Raw genomic sequence first — 22,462 nt, 5'->3', positions numbered from 1 at the left:
AAACTGATATTAAAAAATTAGAAAATAAAATAAAAAAACATTCAAGCAACTATTGTCTTTACCACAAAGAACTGCTGATGCCGCAATATGTATATCCTACTCGGAGCTGAATCGGTCGGACAACTTATTCACAATGCAGTAATCTCCCTATTCCTCAGAATGTCAAAAAATGAAAATTCAATCGAACATAGAATAGGAATAAGACAACTGGCAACAAAAGATTATCAATCCAATAGTTGGTTTATTAAGGTGGACAGTATTCTCAGATCCTATGATTTGCCTACAGCACATGAAATTATACTTAATCCAAAGAAAATTGGAAAAAAATAACCACCGATATGATTGAATCAACCTAGATAAAGAGATGGACAGAAATAGCTGAAACTAAATCTACTCTTGAACACACAGAAATAAACAACTGGAATTTTCGGAAACCAAATATCTGTTGGAGCAGTGTCGGAGACCACAAAAGAGACAGTAAAGGTATATTATTAAATCTATAGGATACTGACAGGGACTTATAAAACCCAAAGTGTCATTTCCCGTTTTGATAAAACAAAGTCGGTTGAATTTAAGTTATGTATGATATCAGAAGTCCATTACTCTAGTAATAATGGACTTCTGATGATATGTATGAAAGGCCCTGAAGATTACAAACATTTCCTAGTTACTTGTAAAAGCCTAGATAATGTGAGAAATGCCGCTCACCACAGCAGATTAAAACAGATAATGACAGACAACCAGATTATTTAATCATGTCATTAAATCAGAAATGGACTTACATAAACTGCTAGTCGATTGCAGCACCCGTTGAATACCTGCCGCATACCTATATCTCACTTAGCTGATATAGAAAGAATATGCAAAGATTTGGTCTATGCATTGCATATCAAAAGAGCTGAACAACTGTGTTGATTAATAGAACTGGGTTCTAAGAAAATTAACATCAATCAACTAAAAAGTCACCACAACTATACAACAGCGGTTGTGCTATCGGTCATGAGAATCGATAACTACATATGTTTTATCATATTTCATGTAAATTGTTAAACTACTTTACTGGAATCTAAGCCGTATGCGATGTATTTTATACAATTAACTAAGTTAACTCTATATCCCCATGTCTCTTACATCTAGATAATAGGTAACTACCAATTTTTAAACCTTGTAGACTTCTTTAGGTTAAATCTTTTATTTTAAAATCGTACACTCTTAGATTTTTTTAAATTAAATTTTATACTTTTAAACTTCAAAATTTTAGATTTTAATTCACTCAAAATGAGGGTTCCCACGCGATATAAAAAGCCCTATCCATTGGTCCAGACAATGAAAAACCACGAATACTTTTATTATAACAAGTGGAAATTTTTAACTGTAGTTAATCTAATCAAAGTCTTATCAAAGAGTTTTATCCATTTTGAAATAATATAAGTTTTATAATTTCTTGTCAGACGGATGTGTACAGTGTAAATACATGGTTTCTCTCCTTTTGCCTTTATTTTATTTAATTAACATTTATAACTATATTAACAAGGTTAATTAAATTATTTTTAAAATAAACGCATATATTTTTAATGCGGTGACCCTGCAAATAGGGTGGATATCCGATAGAAGAAGAAGAGGAGATTCCCGCGTAAATTACTTCCCTTGTGCCGAACTAAAATATCAACATGGCATCGTCGCGAAAGCGCCGTCATTCTCCTGTAAACTACAAACTATTGCATGAAATTGGAAGAACACCTCCGTCTGTATCATCTGAAAGCACAGACGACGAAGCAAATGCCGATTTCGAGTGCGGAAGTACGTTGGGCTACAAGAAAGCCAAGGAGCGCCCTAGTACGCCATATCCCAATGCCTCTGAGGGTTCTCCGTGTAAAAGAACAGAACATACTGATGTTGGTAGTCCGTTTAAAAAGAACGAACAGACGAATAAATGTAAGACGACTAATGGTGCGAGCACTGCCACAGGAACTGAGTTTGACGATGGCTTACCACGATTTTATAGTAGATCTAGGAATGAAAGATTTAATCCAGAAACATTGTATGACACCAATTTTTCCGACACAGATGATAGTTTAGACCAAGGAAACGACAGTGAGGATGATTTTGTGTCAAATTGGATCAATGAGTCTGACACCGAGCTCGAGACGGACAACACAGCGATGAACGTTGATGACAACTCGCATGCAGAAGAAAAGGTCCAAGAACCAAGCACCACAAACAATGCTGATAAACTGTCAGTCAGTTCTGCAGGTACATTTTAGTATAGTTGGTATAATAGTCCCAGATTTTACTCTTTTTTCATCTTCTAGTTTCCACAATTTATTTATGGTGTCAGGTTCATCACAACCAATATCAAAATATTTTCACTTATTTAATAGCATGATAATTTTAGGACAATTTCTGAGTCTGAAGTGATTTTCTGATTTAAGTTGGTTGCCAATACACCTTATCCCTATTTATTCCTATTCGGATAAGTTCTAGAATTACACAACTTTTCAAACCAGTTGAAGCTATCGAGGTTGTTTTTTTTTGCCGCCTTGTTCAAACAATGTATTATATAATTGTGCATAAAACTTTTCATAGAGACATGTTTAAACCATCGTAACCACATTAAACAAAGCATTTTCAAGGACTTCAATTTGTATCTTTTAAAAATTAATTCTTAAACTATCAAAATTTTAAAATGTCAATTTTCCAAACTTTTTCCTCCCTCAGCTCATTGCTGATGACCTCTGTTTTTGCTCCACTTGACCTCAACAGGAAGTTGTCTAAGTAACTGCTTTTCCCTGATTGGACTAAATAGCGATAAGGTGTATCTACAGGCACTTGTTTCTATCCATGGGAAGGTCGACTATCCATATATAATAGCGACCTTGCCATGGATAGAAACAAGTGCCTGTGAGAAAATCTTCATTAGATTCAATTGGGATTAATTTACACATTGGAAGCAGTAAGTTTGGTAAGGGCCCTCCATGTATTTCAGTATTTGGCCCATACCTGCCAACCCTCCTGTTTTTAGCGGGGCCTCTCCTGTGCAAACGACGAAATTCCGGAAATCTCCGGCTTGCTGGTCCGCTCCCGTGCGGGAGTATAGAATCTCCCGCTTTCGGATATTTTGACCTGGAATAACCCACGTTTGTAATTCTCTGGCTTTTTCATGACTTTCAATAGAAATAAATAAACAATCAGCGAACATTTGAACACTTTGGTCAAAAGTTTTTATGTTCGATATACAAGTAATCGAAATTCAGTTCTGCTATGTCAACTCCAACAAGATAGAGGTCTTTATCTGGACCAAGCGGGGGTGTAAGAAAGAAGAAATAGATAACTGCAAATCGAAATGTCAAGCAGATTTAAATGAAAGATTTTCAATTTTTATGACCAAGTTCACTTGGCAATGAATCTTTTTGCACATCATGTTCAATCAACTTTTCGATTTCTTCTGGTGGTCTGAACGATGTTTGAAAGCATGCTTAGTGTGAGACTCACAACAAAATCAAAATATGGAATGTTATGAGTTATGAGACTCGGCGGTATTGAAAAAGGTTATAAAAAAAAAACCATCTTGTATAGATTATAACCATGAATTGAAGAAATAAAGTATAATTATTAACTCTTATCATGCTTATTGGTGATTTGTAGATGAATACGTAAACAGGTCATATATTTAACTTGAAAATGTTGTTCGTGCGAAATCTCCCCCTCAGCTGTCATAGCTGAGGGGGAGATCTCCCTCTTTGAAGGTTTTAGAGGTTGGCAGGTATGATTTGGCCCATAATGACAATATTATAACTTAAGGTAGATTAAAGTCAATGAATTTTTTTTATAAATAACACAAAAAAAAAACTCCAAGGATAAATCAAAACGGAAACGGAAAGAAAATACATAACACATTCCAGTATTAAAGTTTCGTTTATATCTGAGTTATCTCCCCTTGTATGGCAAAGTTGAAAAAAATTGATTCAAACCAGAAATATCCAATCACACTTGTAAAAGACAGTCGCTAAAATATGGAAAACACTTAATTATTATTCATTAAGATGCAAAGTCTAACAAATGAATAATATTCTTCTCTCCAAATTTGCACGTTTCATTAAAGATCTAGACTGATGGTTTTCTGCTGTTTTACAATCAAATATGGCGGAAAACAGCGGAGCTGCCTTAATGTAACCCATCTATATTGTTTCAAGATAAAAAGTGTCAACTTCTAGGCATGAATAATTTTTTTCATGTTCACTATATTTATAGAATACATTGTACCCAAGGGAAAGGAAAAAGAAAGAAGCACTTTCCTATTGCTTGTTGTTTGCTCAACATCCAGTGGCAAATATTTCATGCATGTTCAGGATGCATTTCCTATTGAAAAAATTCTTCATATAAGTCAACATTGTCAGTTGACTCCTTATAGAAATTACAATGTATTGTCCCTTAGTAAATAGTGATTTTAACCATTTTTCCCTTTTGGACAATAGTAGATTCTTAGATAGATAATGGGTGTGTTAACGACCTTGACTGGTTATAAAGCCCTCACACGGTCGGTTGTAGATAGAGTATACGTAAAACTTTAACAATAAGAATGGTCATCAAAACAAGATCTACAACAAATGAATGAATAAATTTGTCAACAAACATGCCAAAATGGTAGTTGACTCCTTCAGTGCCTAATTTAGGATTTTGGAGAGGGAAAAGTTACTTCTACAACTACAATGTATTACAATGTAGGAGAGAGTAGAGAGAAGTGGTCAACCTCTTGGAGAAGAGGATTTCCATTATTGTTTCAGTTTGATCATGTTTTCTTGTAAAACATAGTGATACATTAAAGGAATACATCATTACATGTGTTTTAAATTCAATAGGGAAATAGACCAGCACTATTTTTGGTAAAAGACAGCTTCAAGCCGTCAATTCCCTAAAGGGTTGGCCAGACGTTCTACTTTCCAAGCCTCTCGTGTCAACCATTTTGTATTTTATAGTAAGAAACACCTTAAAATTTCATACTGATTTGATGAGAAGGAGATAAACAAATGAACAGATTGACTTTAAACACTGTGTTACACATTTCCCTTCTGTTTCTCGTGAAATTATCGTATCTCTAGCTCTCCCTTTCACTATTTACGTTTCTATTACAATTCGGAAAAATCAGTATTACGAAATATTCCAAATATATCCAACCTAGTGACGTCATGGTGGGAATTTAACACTTCGTGGAACAATGTGGAAGCAGGGATATCCTGTACACATAAGTATTAAATCATTCGCAAGAAATATTGTACGATTATTAAATCGGTATTTGTTTATTAAACATAATTATGAATGAAGTTTCTTCATGAAAGGGAGAACCATCTTAACTGGACTGTTAATGTGACATACAATGTAGGTGGCATTGTTTTCTTGTCATGATGTAATGGATTATAGCTATAGTCATTTCGTACCCTTACCATTTCGTACCTCATTGAATATTTAAATGTATGCAACTTCGTTACTGGTGTAATATTTATATTTATTAAATGATATGAGCAAATCAGTCCTAATACAGAAAATCAGCATGTGTAATACTGTTGACGTTGCCCTGTTGACATAAATGATGAGTAAATATTGCTTTTCAGCCCAGTCCGATACGGGAAAAAGGCTGAAAAGCAATACAGGATTTTCACTTCTGGTGGCAAATTTTCACTTCCAAATTATGTTGGACATATCTTTACCTGGAATAGACAAATCTGAAAGAAATTGGAAGGCACATTTTTCAATTTTAATGACAAGAAAGTTTAATAATGATCTGTTTTTGTTAGGATTTGCAGAAACATTCCACAACCTTTCCAAGTAGAATTTTCAATTTATTATCATTCCGTCGACCAAAAAAAACATAATATCTGAATATTCTTCCCAAGTACTTTATGTTTGCTAGCTAAATAGAATTGCATTAGCATAGATTAAGTACAAACAAAAAAAAAAAATGTACCTGGACTGGAAATCAGAAATCTCAACAATATAATTGACAAAACAATTCGTCGTGACTGGGAAGAGGCAAGTTCAAATGACTGAAATGTGATTTCCTGTACCTACAACAGGTTGGGACCAAACCCCCTATATGGTGATAATACCTGCATATAGTAATTACTCTTCTATATAGGGATAAAACTATCGCACTGAATTAAAGTACCTATGCATTTTTTTAGCCTGGATTTTTAGTATTCGTATAGTCATCTGATAATTAAAGTCATGCTGATTGTAAGGTGCAAAATTTTCTCTGCTTTCAAAATCTTTCTGTTTGAACCCATCCTGCATGTCCTGGTTTTTTTAATACTAATCAACCAAAATTAATAGTGGTATATATATTGAGGACTTGTTAAATACTTAATAGTGTACTATGGTGTAACCTGGATATAAAACAACTATTGGAAGAATTCCTGGTTCTCCTGATAGAGGAGGGATTTACAGAAGGTAGCAGGTAACTACCGGAAACTACCTGTGACTTAAACTATTGGTATTGGTATCGGATTCGACCCGGAACTGGTTAAATATGGTAATATTAATTATATGGAAAACAAAAGGGCCTGGAATGGTGTAATTTTTATACAACACCATTGTCCTATATTAGTTATATATAAAGTTGAATTCTTTGATTCGTCATTATGCCGGCTAACAAATTGGACCTCGTTATTTTAGTAGTATAGATTTAACAATGGCATGAATAGAAATCTGTTCATTGAGGCACAACTGAGTGGAATTTACCTGACCATCACAGCTTTGAATTATGATGATCAATAGATTGTATTTTCAGTCACTTTATCAGTAAACTAGACATGTGCATATTAAATTAAGTACATCAATTGGTACATCCAATGTTGCAGGTTACTGCCATAATAAGTAGAAAATGTGCATTTGCCATGTTCTGCTTTAAATCCTGTCTAAACAAATATATCCCTCTATAGAACAGTAATCATTCTATACAGGTATTATCACCATATAGGGGGTTGGGTCCCAACCTGTACAATGTATGTAACAGTAAGTTTTTAATCGAAGAATGTGTATTATATGTCACCAAGAGCCAATGCACGTCGAGTTTAAGGGGGACTATCAAACATGCACAACCCAAGGGACAGGAGGTCAGTCTTTCGCAAGACTTGAGCGATGGCAGGCAAAACTATAAAGCAAGCAGCAAATTGTAACAGTTTTATATAATAACAGATCTAAGCGGTGATAATAATTCCAAAACAATAAACAAATAATTAAAATCCAAATGTTCTAAATTATAAAGTCACTAATCCAAAATCACAGTTAAAGTTGAAAGTTCTAAATGTCCAAAGTTAAAGTTCAATTAAAATATTTCCACTAAATGCTTCACTTGAAGTCCAAAGATTGGTTGAGTTGAGTTGATCGAGTTTGAGTCTTTTGAGTTGATGATTTTCCTCAGAGTAGCCGAGCCTGGTTGGCTTTGGAAGCACTCCTTTCTGGATGACACCGACAAGACTAGACTGCTGACTACATCATGACTGATTTCAAAAAGTTGACTGTGCAATTTATAGCACCTCTAATAAGAGCTCAAATTATGACGAGTATTACTAATTTTAAATTTTATAATTTGAGTTATAAAAATTTACTACATAACTGCCAAAGGTAAAAAGTAAGAATAGTGCTTATTTAATTAAGCCAATTAAAAGATAAAACTAATTATATTAATGTTGCCTTTAGTAATTAGTGACATGCTGACAGAACAAAATTTACCTGACATAATAATTATACAATTTTCCTATTAATAATATCAAAATAAAATGTTTTCCAAAAATGACAAAAAAAAACTTTAAATACATAAACTACCCTATTACATATATATAATAAAAGTCTTATGAATTGGCTGTTTCTGTATCGACCCTTTTTGTCTCGCCTTGATGGAGTCAAAATGCGAGACATATAGGTATGCTGTTTCCTGTGGCAGTCTGCATCAACAATGTATAAGTTTATGAATAGGTCTAGTTTATGGTGAACCGCTAGTGGTAGGTCAATGATATTTGGTATGCAGTTGTATTAGCATTGGCACATCTCATTTCCATGGAGATAATTCTGTTTCCGGCCGCAGCGCCATCAACAATGTATTAGTTTGGAATTAGGTCTAGTTTATGGTGAACCACTAGTGGTAGGTCAATGATATTTGGTATGCAGTTGTATTAGCATTGGCACATCTCATTTCCATGGAGATAATTTGGCCCCGCCCCCTCAGTCATGATCTATTGATTTTGAAACTTTTGCTTAGATTACATGTATTAGTTTGTGATTGGGTCAGTTTAAGGGGAACCACTAGTTTTTATACGACCACAAAAAATTTGCGTTCGTATATTGCTATCACGTCATTGTCGTCCGAAGACATTTGGTTTCCGGACAATAACTTTAGTTTAAATGTAAGTGTATGGATCTCTATGAAATTTAACAAAAGGTTCAATACCACAAAAGGAAAGTTGTGATTGTTTTTGGGGGTGATGGTCCTAACCGTTTATAGGAATTAGGGGCCCAAAACAAGCATTTTTCTAGTTTCAGGACAATAACTTGTGTAGAAGTATTTTGATTGCTCTGATATTGTACCACAAGGTTCAATACCACAAGTAGAAGGTTGGGATTCATTTTGTAGTTGCCCAAACCGTTCAGGAATTAGGGGCCAAAACAAGCATTTTTCTAGTTTTCAGACAATAACTTGTGTTTAAGTGTATGGATGTCTCTTAAATTAAACCACATTTTACAAAAAGAAAATTTCTTCAAATATTTTTATGCCCCTGCTGTAGCGGAGGGGGCATTAAGTTTTACCCTTGTGCGTCTGTATGTGCGTTCCTCCCTTCCCAAAATTGGTTTCCGTTCTCTAACTTTAGTTTGCCTCAACCAAATGTTATGAAACTTATACACAATGCTCATTACCACAAGACACAGATCAAGTTCAAATTTTGGTGGCATCACTTTTACCGTTCTGGAGTTATGCTCCTTTACAAATGGAAAAATTTCTGAAATATTATTTTCTGTTCTCTTACTTTAGTTTGCCTCAACCAAATGTTACGAAACTTATACACAATGCTTATTACCTCAAAACACAGATCAAGTTCAAATTTTGGTGGTATCACTTATACCATTCTAGAGTTATGCTCCCTTTACTAATGGAAGGGTTAAAAAAAAAAAAATTTTGGGGGGGGTCAATTTTTTTCCCTCAAGATTTAAGAAATTATCAATTTTCCCAAAAAAAAATTGGGGGTCACAATTTATTTTGCTATAAATTCAAATCATACATGTATAATCAATTTCAAGTTCTTTGACTACATTTAATCTGTGTCAGAAACCTATAATGTGTACATGTCAAATATTTAATTACAATCCAAATTCAGACCTGTATTAAGCTGGAATATTGTGTCCATTTTTGCCCCAACTGTTCAGGGTTGGACCTCTGCGGTCGTTTCCAGCTGCGCTAGGCGAAGCACATTTTTGGTCAATGATATTTGGTGTGCAGTTGTAAAAGCATTGGCATATCTCATTTCCATGGAGATTATATGGTCCAGCCCCCTCAGTCATGGTCTATTGACTTTGAAACTTTTGCTTAGTTTACATGTATTAGTTTGTGATTAGATCAGTTTAAGGGGAACCATTAGTGGTAGGTTATTGATAATTGATATGCAGTTATATATTAGCATTAGCACGTCTCATTTCCATGGAGAATATTTGGTCCTTACCCCCTCAGTCATGGTCTTTTGACTTTGAAACTTTTGCTTAGTTTACATGTATTAGATTGTGATCAGATCAGTTTAAGATGAACCACTAATGTTAAGTCAATGATATCTCATTTCTATGGAGATTATATAGCCCCACCCCCTCATCATGGTTCATTGACTTTGAAACTTTGACATAGTTTACAAGTTAAATGTTTGTGTTTAGGTATGTTTAAAGGGAAAGACTAATGATAATTTCAACATTTGCATTATCAAAATAACAAAAAGGCGAGAAATATCTCTGTGTTAACAGTTTATTTAGATTTATGATCAAATGTATTGGCCCTCAACCCTTCCGAGTCTCATGGCCAATAAGCTTATATAACCGTGAATCTATAACGGGGTCAATATAGAAACAGGCAGTATTAAAGTATAGAGAAATTTGTAGGGAGCCCGGAGGGGTGTTGAAATATTTATGGCTTTTGGAAGGGGTCTTGAATTTATTTTCCTTCAAGATGGGTCTTGATAAAAATATAAAAAATTCCAATTTCTCCTTCCAGGTCCCCCAATGAAATAAATTGATCAGTCTCAATCAATATTCATTAAACCTTGATCTTTTTATCTCACATGTACAGTCTTCACGCTCAACCACAGGCCCACCAGACCACCTGGGCTGGCTTGTAAAACTTCTGTTGGGCCTGTAAAAATCATCTCCACAGGCCAATATAATCTAACTAAAGTGTTCTTAAAATTCAGCTTCAGGCCTTTAGATTCAAAAGTCTATTGTGAAGACTGCATGTGTCGAAAGTTGCAGAATGCAAGACATATGGATTACAATCCAGCGGCAGCGATGGCATAAACTATTTGTATATAAAGCTTTATATTTCAGAAGGTAGAAGACCTGGATGCTTCATACCTTGTATGCAAATGCCTTATATTCTTATATTACGAAGTTTCCTGTCTGTCATATGTCTATTGCCATTTTCATGGTTAAGCAACTGCTTGAATATTTTTAGTCCCCTATCCATGAAGTTCAGGTTTGCACTATGTCTGTCTGTCTGTCCATCCTTCAGTCCGGCAAATCAGTTTTCCACACTTTTTTCCTTCATGCTTGAAGATATTGATTTGATATTTGGTATATAGTTTTATCATGACCAATTACAGATCAAATTTGATTTTTGTTCTGGTCTGATGAATTTGTGCAGACTTAAATAGTCCTTGGACTTTGAAAATTCATGCAAGTAATCAGTTTTCTGCACTTTTTTTCGTCATGCTTACTATTTGGTATATAGTTTACCATGACAACATGACAAGTTACAGATCAAGCTCGTAATTTGTTCCAATCTGATGATTTTGTGTAGAGTTATTTTCCCCTGGATTTACAAAATTCAGTCAAGTAATCAGTTTTCCTCAATTTTATACGACAGCAAAAAAAATTTGTGTTCGTATATTGGTATCATGTTGTCGTCGTCCGAATACAGTTGGTTTCGGGACAATAGCTTTAATAAAAGTATATAGAAATCTATGAAATTTAAACACAAGGTTTATAACCAGAAAAGGAAGGTCGGGATTGATTTTGGGGGTTATGGTCCCAACAGTTTAGGAATTAGGGGCCAAAAAATGGACCCAAATAAGCATTTTTGTAGTTTCCAGACAATAACTTGAATCTCTCTGAAATTATACCACAAAGGGGTGGTTAGGATTGACTTTGGGGGGTTATGGCTCAAACCATTTAGGAATTAGGGGAAAAACAAGGGTTTCCTGGTTAATGGACAATTAAGACAATTTTAAAGCGGTGTAAGGGAGGTAATCTAAACACATTTAAAGTAAAATGTTGTGTATGATTCGATTACCTCCCTTTCACTGCTTGTAAAATATGTATAATGAAATGTAGATTGTCTTGGGGTGATTTATAGCTGTCAATTTATTTTTAGAAGTTACTATTAATTAATATTAATTTTAGCCATATGTCATTTTCTATTTTAAGACTTTTATGATGTATTTAAATGGGTAACTATGGTTGCAAACTCCATTAGAAATTTGAATTGGGATTACAAATGTATGACCATATCTTGAGGGAAAGAAATTTTTTTTTGGAAAAAGGGAAAAGGAGGGGGGGGGGGGGGGGGTAAATAAGAAATTGTGGTGTGGGACAATATTTTCTCATTTCAGATTTCAGAAATTAAAAAGAAAATTTCATCAAATATTTTTTTTTTTGCAAAAAAAAAGGGGGGGGGGTCAATATGCAACAGCATAGTGTATTGCACAAAAGCAAAAAACTGAATATAAATTCAAATCATATGACCAATTCTTATAAGTTCTTTGACTACAGTTATTCTGTGTCAGAAACCTATCATGTGTCAAATATTTAATTACAATCCAAATTCAGACCTGTATCAAGCGCGAATATTGTGTCCATTTTTGCCCCAACTGTTCAGGGTTGGACCTCTGCGGTCGTATCCAGCTGCGCTCAGCGAATCAATTTATTTTCATTATACTTGAAGATATTGATTTGGTATCTGGTATATAGTTTTAAAATGACAAGTGTTACAGATCAAGTTTGAATTTTGTTGTGTTCGGATGATTTTTATGCAGTGTTATGGTCCTCGGACTTGGAAAATTCTCTGGTTTTTGGTGGGGTTCGTGTTGGTCATTCTTTAGTTTTCTGTATTGTGTTTTGTGTTCTGTTGTTTGTCCTTTCGTCGTTTCTCTATTTTTGCCATAGTATTGTCAGTTTGTTTGAATATCCCTTTGGTATCTTTCGCCTCTCTTTTAGAGAATTAGGTTTTTATGTTAAATTTATTAATTGTGTTAATTCAGAATTTAAAGGTCATTTGTTTTAGAGAAAAGCCTCTAAACAAGTTTCTTTAAATATGTTTAAAAGGAGATGTGGGGTAAAACAATCAATCGACTAAAATCAAAACTTTATAGAGATCGTAAAAAAAGCAAGTCTCCCTTTCAATGTTTTGTAAATGGACACATGAAATAATTAATTTTTATAGATGGTCAGGTGTAACATAAAAATTATTGTATCTCAGCAGATGATGAATTGCTTTAAACAATAATAGACAGTAAACGTAGTAGAATACACAGTAGATTTAGACTTTGACAGAAAATAAACAAATATATAATATTTTACAATTTTATTAAAAAGTAAATTTGTCACTTTTATCTTCAATAACAAGTCTTGTTAGTATTGTAGTCTCATGTGCATCTGTCTCAAAATTATCAGCGGGTCACATTAGCAGTGGTCGGAGGTCCATGACCTTCCATTAACAGGTTCAGACCTTCCTGTCAGTAGTTAGTTACACCCGACAGACTTTCGTATTTTGCAGGTTAAAAAAATTACAGAAGCCTTTTGAACAAAAAATATAAAAATCTAGTTTGAAAATAATCTTGAAATATGTAACTGTACTGAAAGAAAACATAAAAGATCATGAAACTACAGCTCCCAGCATCTATCTTGCCAAAAAACTGGTAAATAGAAACTGACCCAAGTTTGAAAACAAAGTCGAGCTGTTATCTAACACACTGAAGTAAGTCCAGTGTGTTCTTACTGTAAGCAGCAATTGAAACCAGAACAATTAAAAAGGTATAAAGTGTCAAATATTTAACACTGTATAGTGTTGGGAAAAGGGGAAGCCTTTTTCTGACTGAATTTATTTGCGAAATTCAGAAAAAAAATTATAGGTTGATGTTGAATGATAAGATAGGTGCTTTAGAATGGTAAGCATTTTCTGTTTTTATTAGTTGCATTTTCAATTAAAATTGGACCTTTTAAGAATAAAGGAGGACCTATTACTATTTTTGGTCAAAGATCCTGGACCTTCGAATTCCATTGTCTAAAGTAAATTTGAACCCCTGATTATTGAAAAAAAAGTCCAGAAAAAATTTCCCCAGTATGTATCTGATGACTTGGTACTCTATCAGGAAATGCCTGGCAAACTAAATATTGCCAAATTTTGCCTTTTTCAATGTTTTTCAGCAGCAAAACAGGTTTTACAATGCCTAGAGTTTTCCTTATACCTGGTCAAAGCTATCTTAGTTCATAATTTTAGCTAACTTTTAGGCCTACTTTTTTAGTCAGTTTCATCTGGGTCTTTTTTAGGGTGAAGATTGCATAAAAGCAACCAAAACAACTTGATATCTATATCTTCCAAGGTTTATCACTCACTACCTTTGATAGTTCAAACTAAAAAGTACAGTTTAGATCCTATCCAGTCAATTTAATGCAATTTATTAATGATATGTTATACTTAGATATTCAAGTTACAATATAATGTGTATTTGAATCACCATACTTGTCAAGAAATTTTTTTCCTTAAATTTATTAATTTTAAAAAACATAAGTAATGCATGGCTGCCATGGCATACAATACAATACAATATAATATAATATGTGTTTATTCCAATTAAGGTCCCTCGGGGGGGGGGGGGGGGGGGGGGGGGGCAATGACAAAGATACAACCATAATTCAGTTATACAAACAATACATTACAAGAATACAATGTATAATACTGGTGTGGTAATGACAAAAACAATATATTTATAAGAAGATTTTAAATGTTGGACATATGAATCTGTTCAGCTAAAAATGTACAATCATGATCAAAGGAAGATAACTCTAATTTAAATTTATAATTTGCCAGGCTAAGTAATTCAATGTTTTATTTTAAATTCACAAATTGCAAAATAAAAGCAATCTTTACCCTACAGTGCTCACAAGCAATTTAATTAAATGATAAATTAAGATGACTGAGATTGTGATGATTTGAGGACTGAACCCTTAGTAAGTTTACAATCCAAAGAAGAAATATTTTCAAAAGTTCCATACCAGTTTTTCATTGTAGAATTAAAATTTGAAATTGGTGACCTATTAAAACATATTTCAATTTTAAATAAAAGGATAGTGAGAAATCTGGCTTTAATTCCCACCCCCTAAACAGACCGAATAGTACTACTGTTATTTAGGCTCGTAATATCTAAATTTAATTTAAATATTAATTTAATTAAACAATTCAGCTGAGTGATTACGCAACATCTTCAGACCATACTTGCCAACTCGCACAATTTTTTCAACGGTTTACACACGAGAATTTTGTCACATGGCGTGTACACTTACACTCTTTTTCGTTGTTTTGATTTTTTGGTCGTTAGTGAGATCGCGATTCATGGGTGATTTCATTAATAGACGATAAATACCGAGTATTTTGAAGTAACTGTTGAGTCGCCATTGTTTATTTACGATATGGATGAACAACAAAAGCCCTTCACTTCAGGTAAGTTTGTAGGTAGGTTTTAAGATTTTGTGACTTCTTTCTCTCAAATTCACTTTGGGGAAATGTCCAGCAGAAAGAGGTCAAGTTCTGGACCTGTACTGTCGTCTAAAGAGCAGAGTGCTAAGCAAAAACAATACGTGTGTACGTACCAAAAAAGTAGGGAGTCCATGTTAAAATGAATCAAAAGAAAGTGATCGAGGGCCGAACAATGCATTGTGCACCCTATGTTACACTCATATTTATATTGGATCATCTGCAAACATTATCAATCATTTGCAATCATTTGCAATCATAACAACATGTATGTGAGGATGTAACTATTTGATAAAACATTCAATGGTATTCAAAATATAAGATATTTTTCTTTTTCAGTTTCAAATCTAGCCAACAGATTTCCACAGGCCATATGGGAAGGGAATATCACAGAACTGTTGGATCAGTTCTCAGAGTACCAGCTGTCTTCTGATGAACTACCCAGTTTTGACCAGACAATAGCAACATATATAATTTGTGGGAAGCAACGGCAGACGAAGATGACATTTTTAATGGCAAAAAAAAAACGTCATGACATTCTTTCAAAGCTTGCTATTTTAGTTTTGCCAAATAACAATTCTGACTGTGAGAGAGCATTTTCAATTATAAAGAAATTTACACTGAATTCAGATCAGAACTCAATGATATATTGTGTGCCTTGTTATCATGTAAATGTAACCAAACTGGCAGTTATTTTGAATATTTGCTTAGTAGTGTTGTTTTGAAAGCAGCAAAAATAGGCCACTGTTGAATGCAATAAAAGTTTACATACAGTAGAATATTGTTTTTTTTTATATTTACAAATTTGTATAATGTTCATTTTAAAAAGTCCACAATCTACATCACGCGTTTTCACACGCTTTTTGACATGTCATGTCATGTCATGACATGATTTTTCATTGTCAGAGGTTGACAAATTATCGTTAAATGATAACTAAAACAATCCTTGGTTCCTTGTTTGAATTGTTTTGAATTTTAAATCCAAAGAGTTACATAGGCACAGATAAATTATTTCATTTACTGTTGACAATATTAGTCCTTGGTCACTTAAAAATTTAGATTTTTCTTGTCAAGTCACCATGAAATAGTTCAATATAGCCAAAAGAAATAGTTCAATATAGCCAAAATTATGAGTCCACTTCTGATAGCAGTAATTGTCCTTTAATGCTGATTTCTACCCAGTTTTGCATTTTGGGCTAAAACTTTAGTACAATGTAGATGAGAAAAATTGTAACCAGGACAAGTGATCATCAATACAAAATCTACTGAACAGAGATTTTTATACATATTCTATAATGTTTGAGAGTTGCCAATGTTGAAGATGCACACTGATCCAAGTGAGTGACACAGGCTCTTTAAAGTCTTTTTTTAAGCTCATCTGACCTAAAAAGCTTTTTCAATCACTCATAATAAGCTTTTTCACAGATCTTCCCTGAAGATACTACAAAACCAATTTCAACCAAACTTCGGATGAATTATCCTTCATTTGTCCTTAGGATATCTAGACCTGGTATAAAGTTTGTGTAGTTTTAATCAAGTCAATCAACAAAGATGGCCACACAAATAGAACATTAGGGTAAAGTGCATTACTAGTCTAATATTTGAAAATAATTATATATAATGGTTATAATGTATAAAAGTCAGACGGCAAAAATGCTCCAATGTCAAATTCTCCTTACACTAATTTTCTTGTTTTTGCCTATTCATGCTATTATCTCAAAAACTATAATAGTTGCATAGGTAGAAACTTTTAATAGCAAAAATGGTCAGCACTACATGATCTATCAGTCTACAAAAATGCCATTCGATGACTCCTAAAGTAGTTATTGACCTTTTAATGATGATTTTTTTGCAAAATGTGTTTTTGCGTATCTGAAAAAAATAAATATGATAAAGTACATAAAACATGTAGCAGTGGTTTCATTAGAAGCTGGTACCCTGTTCTTTTACATGCCTACGACAATATACATGTATGGAACCGGCAGCAATATTAAATAAATATGTATATATCACAATGTGTAAATTTATTTCCATGGAAAACTGAGACTGCATAATCATGATAATTGTACCACTGTATGGTAGCAGTCCTGTTATTGTTGCTTTCCTCTGTTTCATGTTCAACTGGTTTCTCTTATCATTTCAACAGGGATAGAAATAATATTTTTTAAATGGCCAACTGGGCTAACACTTCTAAATTCAATTGCCCTTCCAGATTTTTACTGGCCCATCAAAATTGAGAAAAAATTACCCTCTACAGGCTCTAGATCTGAAGTAAAGTGTTTACATTATAACAACATCCAATATCAATATGTTTTACTGATAAAGACAAGTAATGTAATATTTTGTTAGATTTTGACATGACAATTTGTGGACTAAGATGTCTTTGAGTTTCTGTCTTTCTTTTGCATTACTTAGCTACTGTGGAACAAAGAACATCACTGTAAAGAATAATACAGGTTAAAATATAATTTGCCCAATTTTCAGTGAAACTACTTGCAAAAATGAAGTAGCCCCATGGGCAGATGCATTTAAAAATCTACTAGCCAGTCGTGTAATTTAGTAACCACGTGCTTAAGACTTTAACTTGATTTTTATGCCCCACCTAGGGGCATTATGTTTTTCAGTCTGTGCATCCATTCTTCCGTCTGTCCTGCTTCAGGTTAAAGTTTTTGGTCAAGGTAGTTTTTGATGAAGTTGAAGTCCTATCAACTTGAAACTTAGTACACATGTTCCCTATGATATGATCTTTTTAATTTTAATGCCAAATTGGGGTTTTGACCCCAATTTCACGGTCCACTGAACATAGAAAATGATACTGCGAGTGGGGCATCCATGTACTATGGACACATTCTTGTTTTTTCTTTTTCTATGTAGTTTTCTTCTGATAATTAATACGTGTAATGGTTGACAGTTTCTTTGAACTTTGAATTGAGGGAATAAACAATTTACAAAATCTAGAGTTGATATAAACTGTAAAATACAATGATGGTCATCAATACAGAATCTACAAAAAAGATTTTATGATCATAAATTATATTCAAGTTTATCGGTAATTTGTGCATTTTTCCTTTAATGTATACGTGCTGATAATGTCAGTATCAGTGGAATGGTTGTGATAAAAAAAATTATTGTGTCCGTTCGCAATTGACATGCATGAGTGCATTGCACAAGGAAGAATGCTTAGCGTATAACGACACAGTAATTTTTAAGCAAATTATCCATCGAACTACAAGATAAATTTGACTTACCAGTAAGTTACCATGATATTCTGTATTGTTAAAGGCATGTTCAAAGTAGAATTAATGAAACACATCTTCAATACTTTGTGCAAGAGAAGTTTACTGCACTGTGACAAAATTTCAAATGACATAATACAGTCTGTGACGTCAATGTGATTTGACGCGATAAAATAGTTCGTTTGTTATTTTCTCTATTGATACTGACTTTATCACTATAAAATATCCAGCTCGACCTTCGGGCTCACCTGATATTTTACAGTGATAAAGTCAGTATCAAAAACAAAAAGTCCTTTATTATATATTTATAATTCTGAGAGAGGGGGCATTGTTGAAGTTGCTCATAGATCCAGGTGAGTTACACAGACTCTTGACTGCCTCAAGTTAATCTTTCCAAGATCCCCACTGCAGCAATTTTGGTTCTGCATCTAATTAACCCCTCCCCCTCTCCAATAAAAAAAAACAACAAACAATCAAACAAAACCCATAGCACTCATAGTAATAAGGGGACTGCTCCGTACATGAATATTACTGAGATAACTATATACCTAAAAATAAGAACAATGTTTTATAAACATGTAGATGCAGAGATGAACAGTCACACATTAATGTAAACTGGCCAGCAGACAGAATATTCTCATTTGACTTAAGCTTAAAGTAAAATCCTCCTTCATTGACTGAAGACAATAAGTTAAAACCAAAGTGGGGCTGTGTCTCTAGATTTTCACATGAAGAGATCAAGTATACATTTGACTGTTGGTATTGAAGAATAGTTTATAAGATTTTGGGGATGTATGCAAGTCAAAACATTGCTCTATAGACATGATAGATAAGAATTGAATAAAATATCATGTAAAATATGTCATAAGATCCCAATACAGGTACATGTATTACTTAAAACATGTTTAATACCAAACTAATAGATTTGTGAAGACTACTAATAGATATAAGAAGATGTGGTATGAGTGCCAATGAGACAACTCTCCATCCAAGTCAAAATTTATAAAAGTAAACCATTATAGGTCACAGTACGGTCTTCAACTAAGCAAGCATATCAGGTTCTCTGGTATCTGAGACATCATAGATGTCAAATGAACATGATTAAAGTATAAGGATTTACAGTATGTCTTGTTTATGCTAAATTGACTGTTATGACATGCACCTTCCATTCCATCTCCTTCTTTTCTCCCTGAAATGTTGATATAGTACACCTTTCATGTGATTCTCATGACTTCTTCAAGCTGCTTTGCTGCCAGAGATAAAAGTACCTTCTCTCGATAAAATGATAGTGCGATATCCTAGCATTAAAGTTATACCATGTGCAGTCTTATTTGTAACGTAAATCAAACCAGTGAAAATGACTGGCGCCAGTTCATGGCTTTCAGTGAATTTTTACCCTTCTAAGTTAGAGTCAGAAAATTATATGATGTCCTTTTCTTAAGAAATATACATAGAAAAAGTTAATTATTCAAGAAACAAGATACTTTGATTGAAACAATAAATATTCTCATCATGTAGAAAATATATTTCCTTTTTTCAAATGCTTCTTAAAAATATCTTTTCATATTTGTTTTAACTTTCTGTATAGCTTCATGCTTTATTTTTCAGGAACTTCAAATGTAACAGGTAATTCATCAGAACATTGGAGGACATTGGGTAATAGAATTTATGTCACAGCCTCCAAAAACCTGAGTCCATTTATTCAGAAAGATCGCCTGAAGAAAGCCTCAGGACACTATTACAAAGCTTTGAATTTCAGCAGAACAGAAGCAGATAAAGTGTCTGGTAAATATGAATAAAGGAATACAGGGGCAGTATTAAATTGAACAGAACAGCATGGTATTAAAATGTCACATTTATACCTAATGCAAATACTATATAGATTCAGAAATTTGTGCATGCTTTTATTTTTTGTAACTTGGAAAATGTTTCATACAAATAACAGTGAATAATGATATCAAAATTTAGGATGTGATTTTTTTTTATTTTTGCAAGACTCATTGTTTTGCAATAATTAAATAAAAAACTAAAAAAATTAAGAATGTAAAGTCATTAATATCGTATCACCATGTCTCCTCATTAGATTATAAGCAAATTGATAGTTTTGACATTTGTTAATAATTTATAACGTAGAGGTCTGTAGATGTAAAAACCAATCCATCCATGTAGTTGAATGGTTCACTTCTGGTAGTTAATGCTGAAGGGATGACTGATTTACTGTTGAAAATGTAATTAAAAAATACAACCCTTGTTTGTCTATGCCTTTTCACAAAATATTTTTATGGAATTATTTTTATTGGACATCAAAAATTCAACTGACAAGATAATAATTTGAAGTAGTACAAGGCGAAATGTACATATATATATATATACCAAATAGGACTAATTGTCCTGCTCGCAAAGTGATGCGGGGGACATAGAAATTCTGGGTGTCCATCAGTGCGTCTGTTTGTCCGGCCTTGTCAGCGCTCTCACGTGTACAATTCTGGCCAGATTTTCATAAAATTTAAAAAATAAGTTCATATCAGCATTGGATCAGACAAGTTTGAAAATCAGTGCCGATCAACAATTTTAAAAAGAGTTATGCCATTGGAAATATCAATTAAATAGAAAATTGCATTGTTAGCGCTCTCATGTGTACAATTCTTGCCAGAATTTAATGAAACTTATATCATAGGTTTCTATCAGCAATATCTCAGACAAGTTCGAAATTCAGTGCTGATCAACCTTTTTTAAAAGAGTAATGCCCTTTAGAAATATTAATTATATGGAAAATTGCATTGTAAGTCCTCTCATATGTACAATTCTTGCCAAATTTTTATGAAACTTATATCATAGGTTTATATAAGCAATGTCTCAGACAAGAGTTGTGCCTCTTGGAAATATTAGTATAGGGAAAATTGCATTGTATGTCAACCGCCTCACATGTACATTTTTTCCCCTATTAATATCAAACTTATGTTAGCAATGTCTTGGACAAATTCAAAAATCAGTTCAGATCAGATATTTTTTAACAGTTATTCCCCTTTGGAAATATTAATTATATTGGAAATTGCATTGCATTTGCTCTCAAGCTTTCATTTCTCCAAGATCTTTATAAAAGTTAAGATTAAATAGTATGTGCAACATGGGGGACATTGGAACTCTGTTCTTTTAATTATATAATTAGATAGAAGAAGCTCTTGTTATGCAATTTCATTTGTTGTTATATCCTCAAACAAAGTGTTTGGGGGTTATTATAGGAATAATCATGTCTGTTCATTCATCTCTGTCTGTCCGTCTGTCCCTTTTCCTGTTCGGCTCATAACTTTTGTACTGCAGTTGCTGGGTGATGTGTCACATACTCAAGTCAGGTCACACTGACCTTGACTGATCTTTGACCACTATGATGGTAAAATCTTATCCAGTTCATGTCTGGCTCATATCTCTTGTACTGAAAAACTTATAGAACACACCCAACCCCTTTTTGGCCCTTGAGACTTGAGAAAAAAAGTTACTACTTATGCATAACACACAGGGACTTTCTGGAAAAATTCTAACTTGAAATTTGGTAAAATGCATCCATTGAAAATGATTTTTTTTTCGGAGACAAACTCCAGTCCTGGTTGATTACAGGATAATGAATACACTGTTGCATAATAAATAAGTTAGCAAACGATGGAGTACCAACAAACAAGAAATAAAATTAGCACAGATTAATATTCATTTCAGCACTAATTTACCAACATAAATTAAAATTCTACAATTATTTTATTATTCTGAAAGTTCGTAATGGTTCTGTATCCTTTACAAAATTCATCAACTGTGATTTGCATTTAAACAACTTCCTGTTTGGAGATTGTTTTGCCCTGTACCTTCAGTCATGGTTCATTGACTTTGAATATTTTGCATATTAATTTACATGTATGTTAAAGTATTGCTATTCTATTCTAATTATAACATTTGCATTTTACTATCAAAATAACAAAAAGTCAAGACATATTTCTGTTGTTACAAAATTATTTTTGACAATTATTTTTGACAATTATTTTTTATTTTTGACAATTATTTTTAAAACTATAAAAGATGAAGAGAAACTTGAAATTGCAAAAATGATCAGCAAGACAAGATCCACAAATAAGTCAACATTGCTAAAATTGTCCAACGACTCTTAATTGGAGTTATTGCCCTGTGATGACATTTTTTAGGATTTATTTTTCAAGTTTTTGCAAAATATCATTGAAATAACAAA

General features: G+C 33.2%; 1 protein-coding gene across 1 annotated transcript in view; it reads left to right on the top strand.

Moving 5' to 3' along the window:
* The first annotated feature begins 1,663 nt into the window (after positions 1–1,663).
* Positions 1,664–22,462, top strand: part of LOC127730320 (uncharacterized) — a 36,317-nt gene continuing 15,518 nt past the window's right edge. Inside the window, exons 1-2 of the mRNA XM_052238656.1 lie at positions 1,664–2,253; positions 19,840–20,016. Coding sequence (XP_052094616.1) covers positions 1,671–2,253; positions 19,840–20,016 — 760 coding nt within the window. The 5' untranslated portion in view covers positions 1,664–1,670. The remainder of the gene's footprint in view (positions 2,254–19,839; positions 20,017–22,462) is intronic.

This window comes from Mytilus californianus, unplaced genomic scaffold, assembly GCF_021869535.1.
Source record: "Mytilus californianus isolate M0D057914Y unplaced genomic scaffold, xbMytCali1.0.p SCAF_2, whole genome shotgun sequence".
NCBI lineage: Eukaryota > Metazoa > Mollusca > Bivalvia > Mytilida > Mytilidae > Mytilus > Mytilus californianus.
The sequence above is the reverse complement of the archived record's forward strand: the minus strand, read 5'-3'. Positions and strand labels throughout refer to the sequence as shown.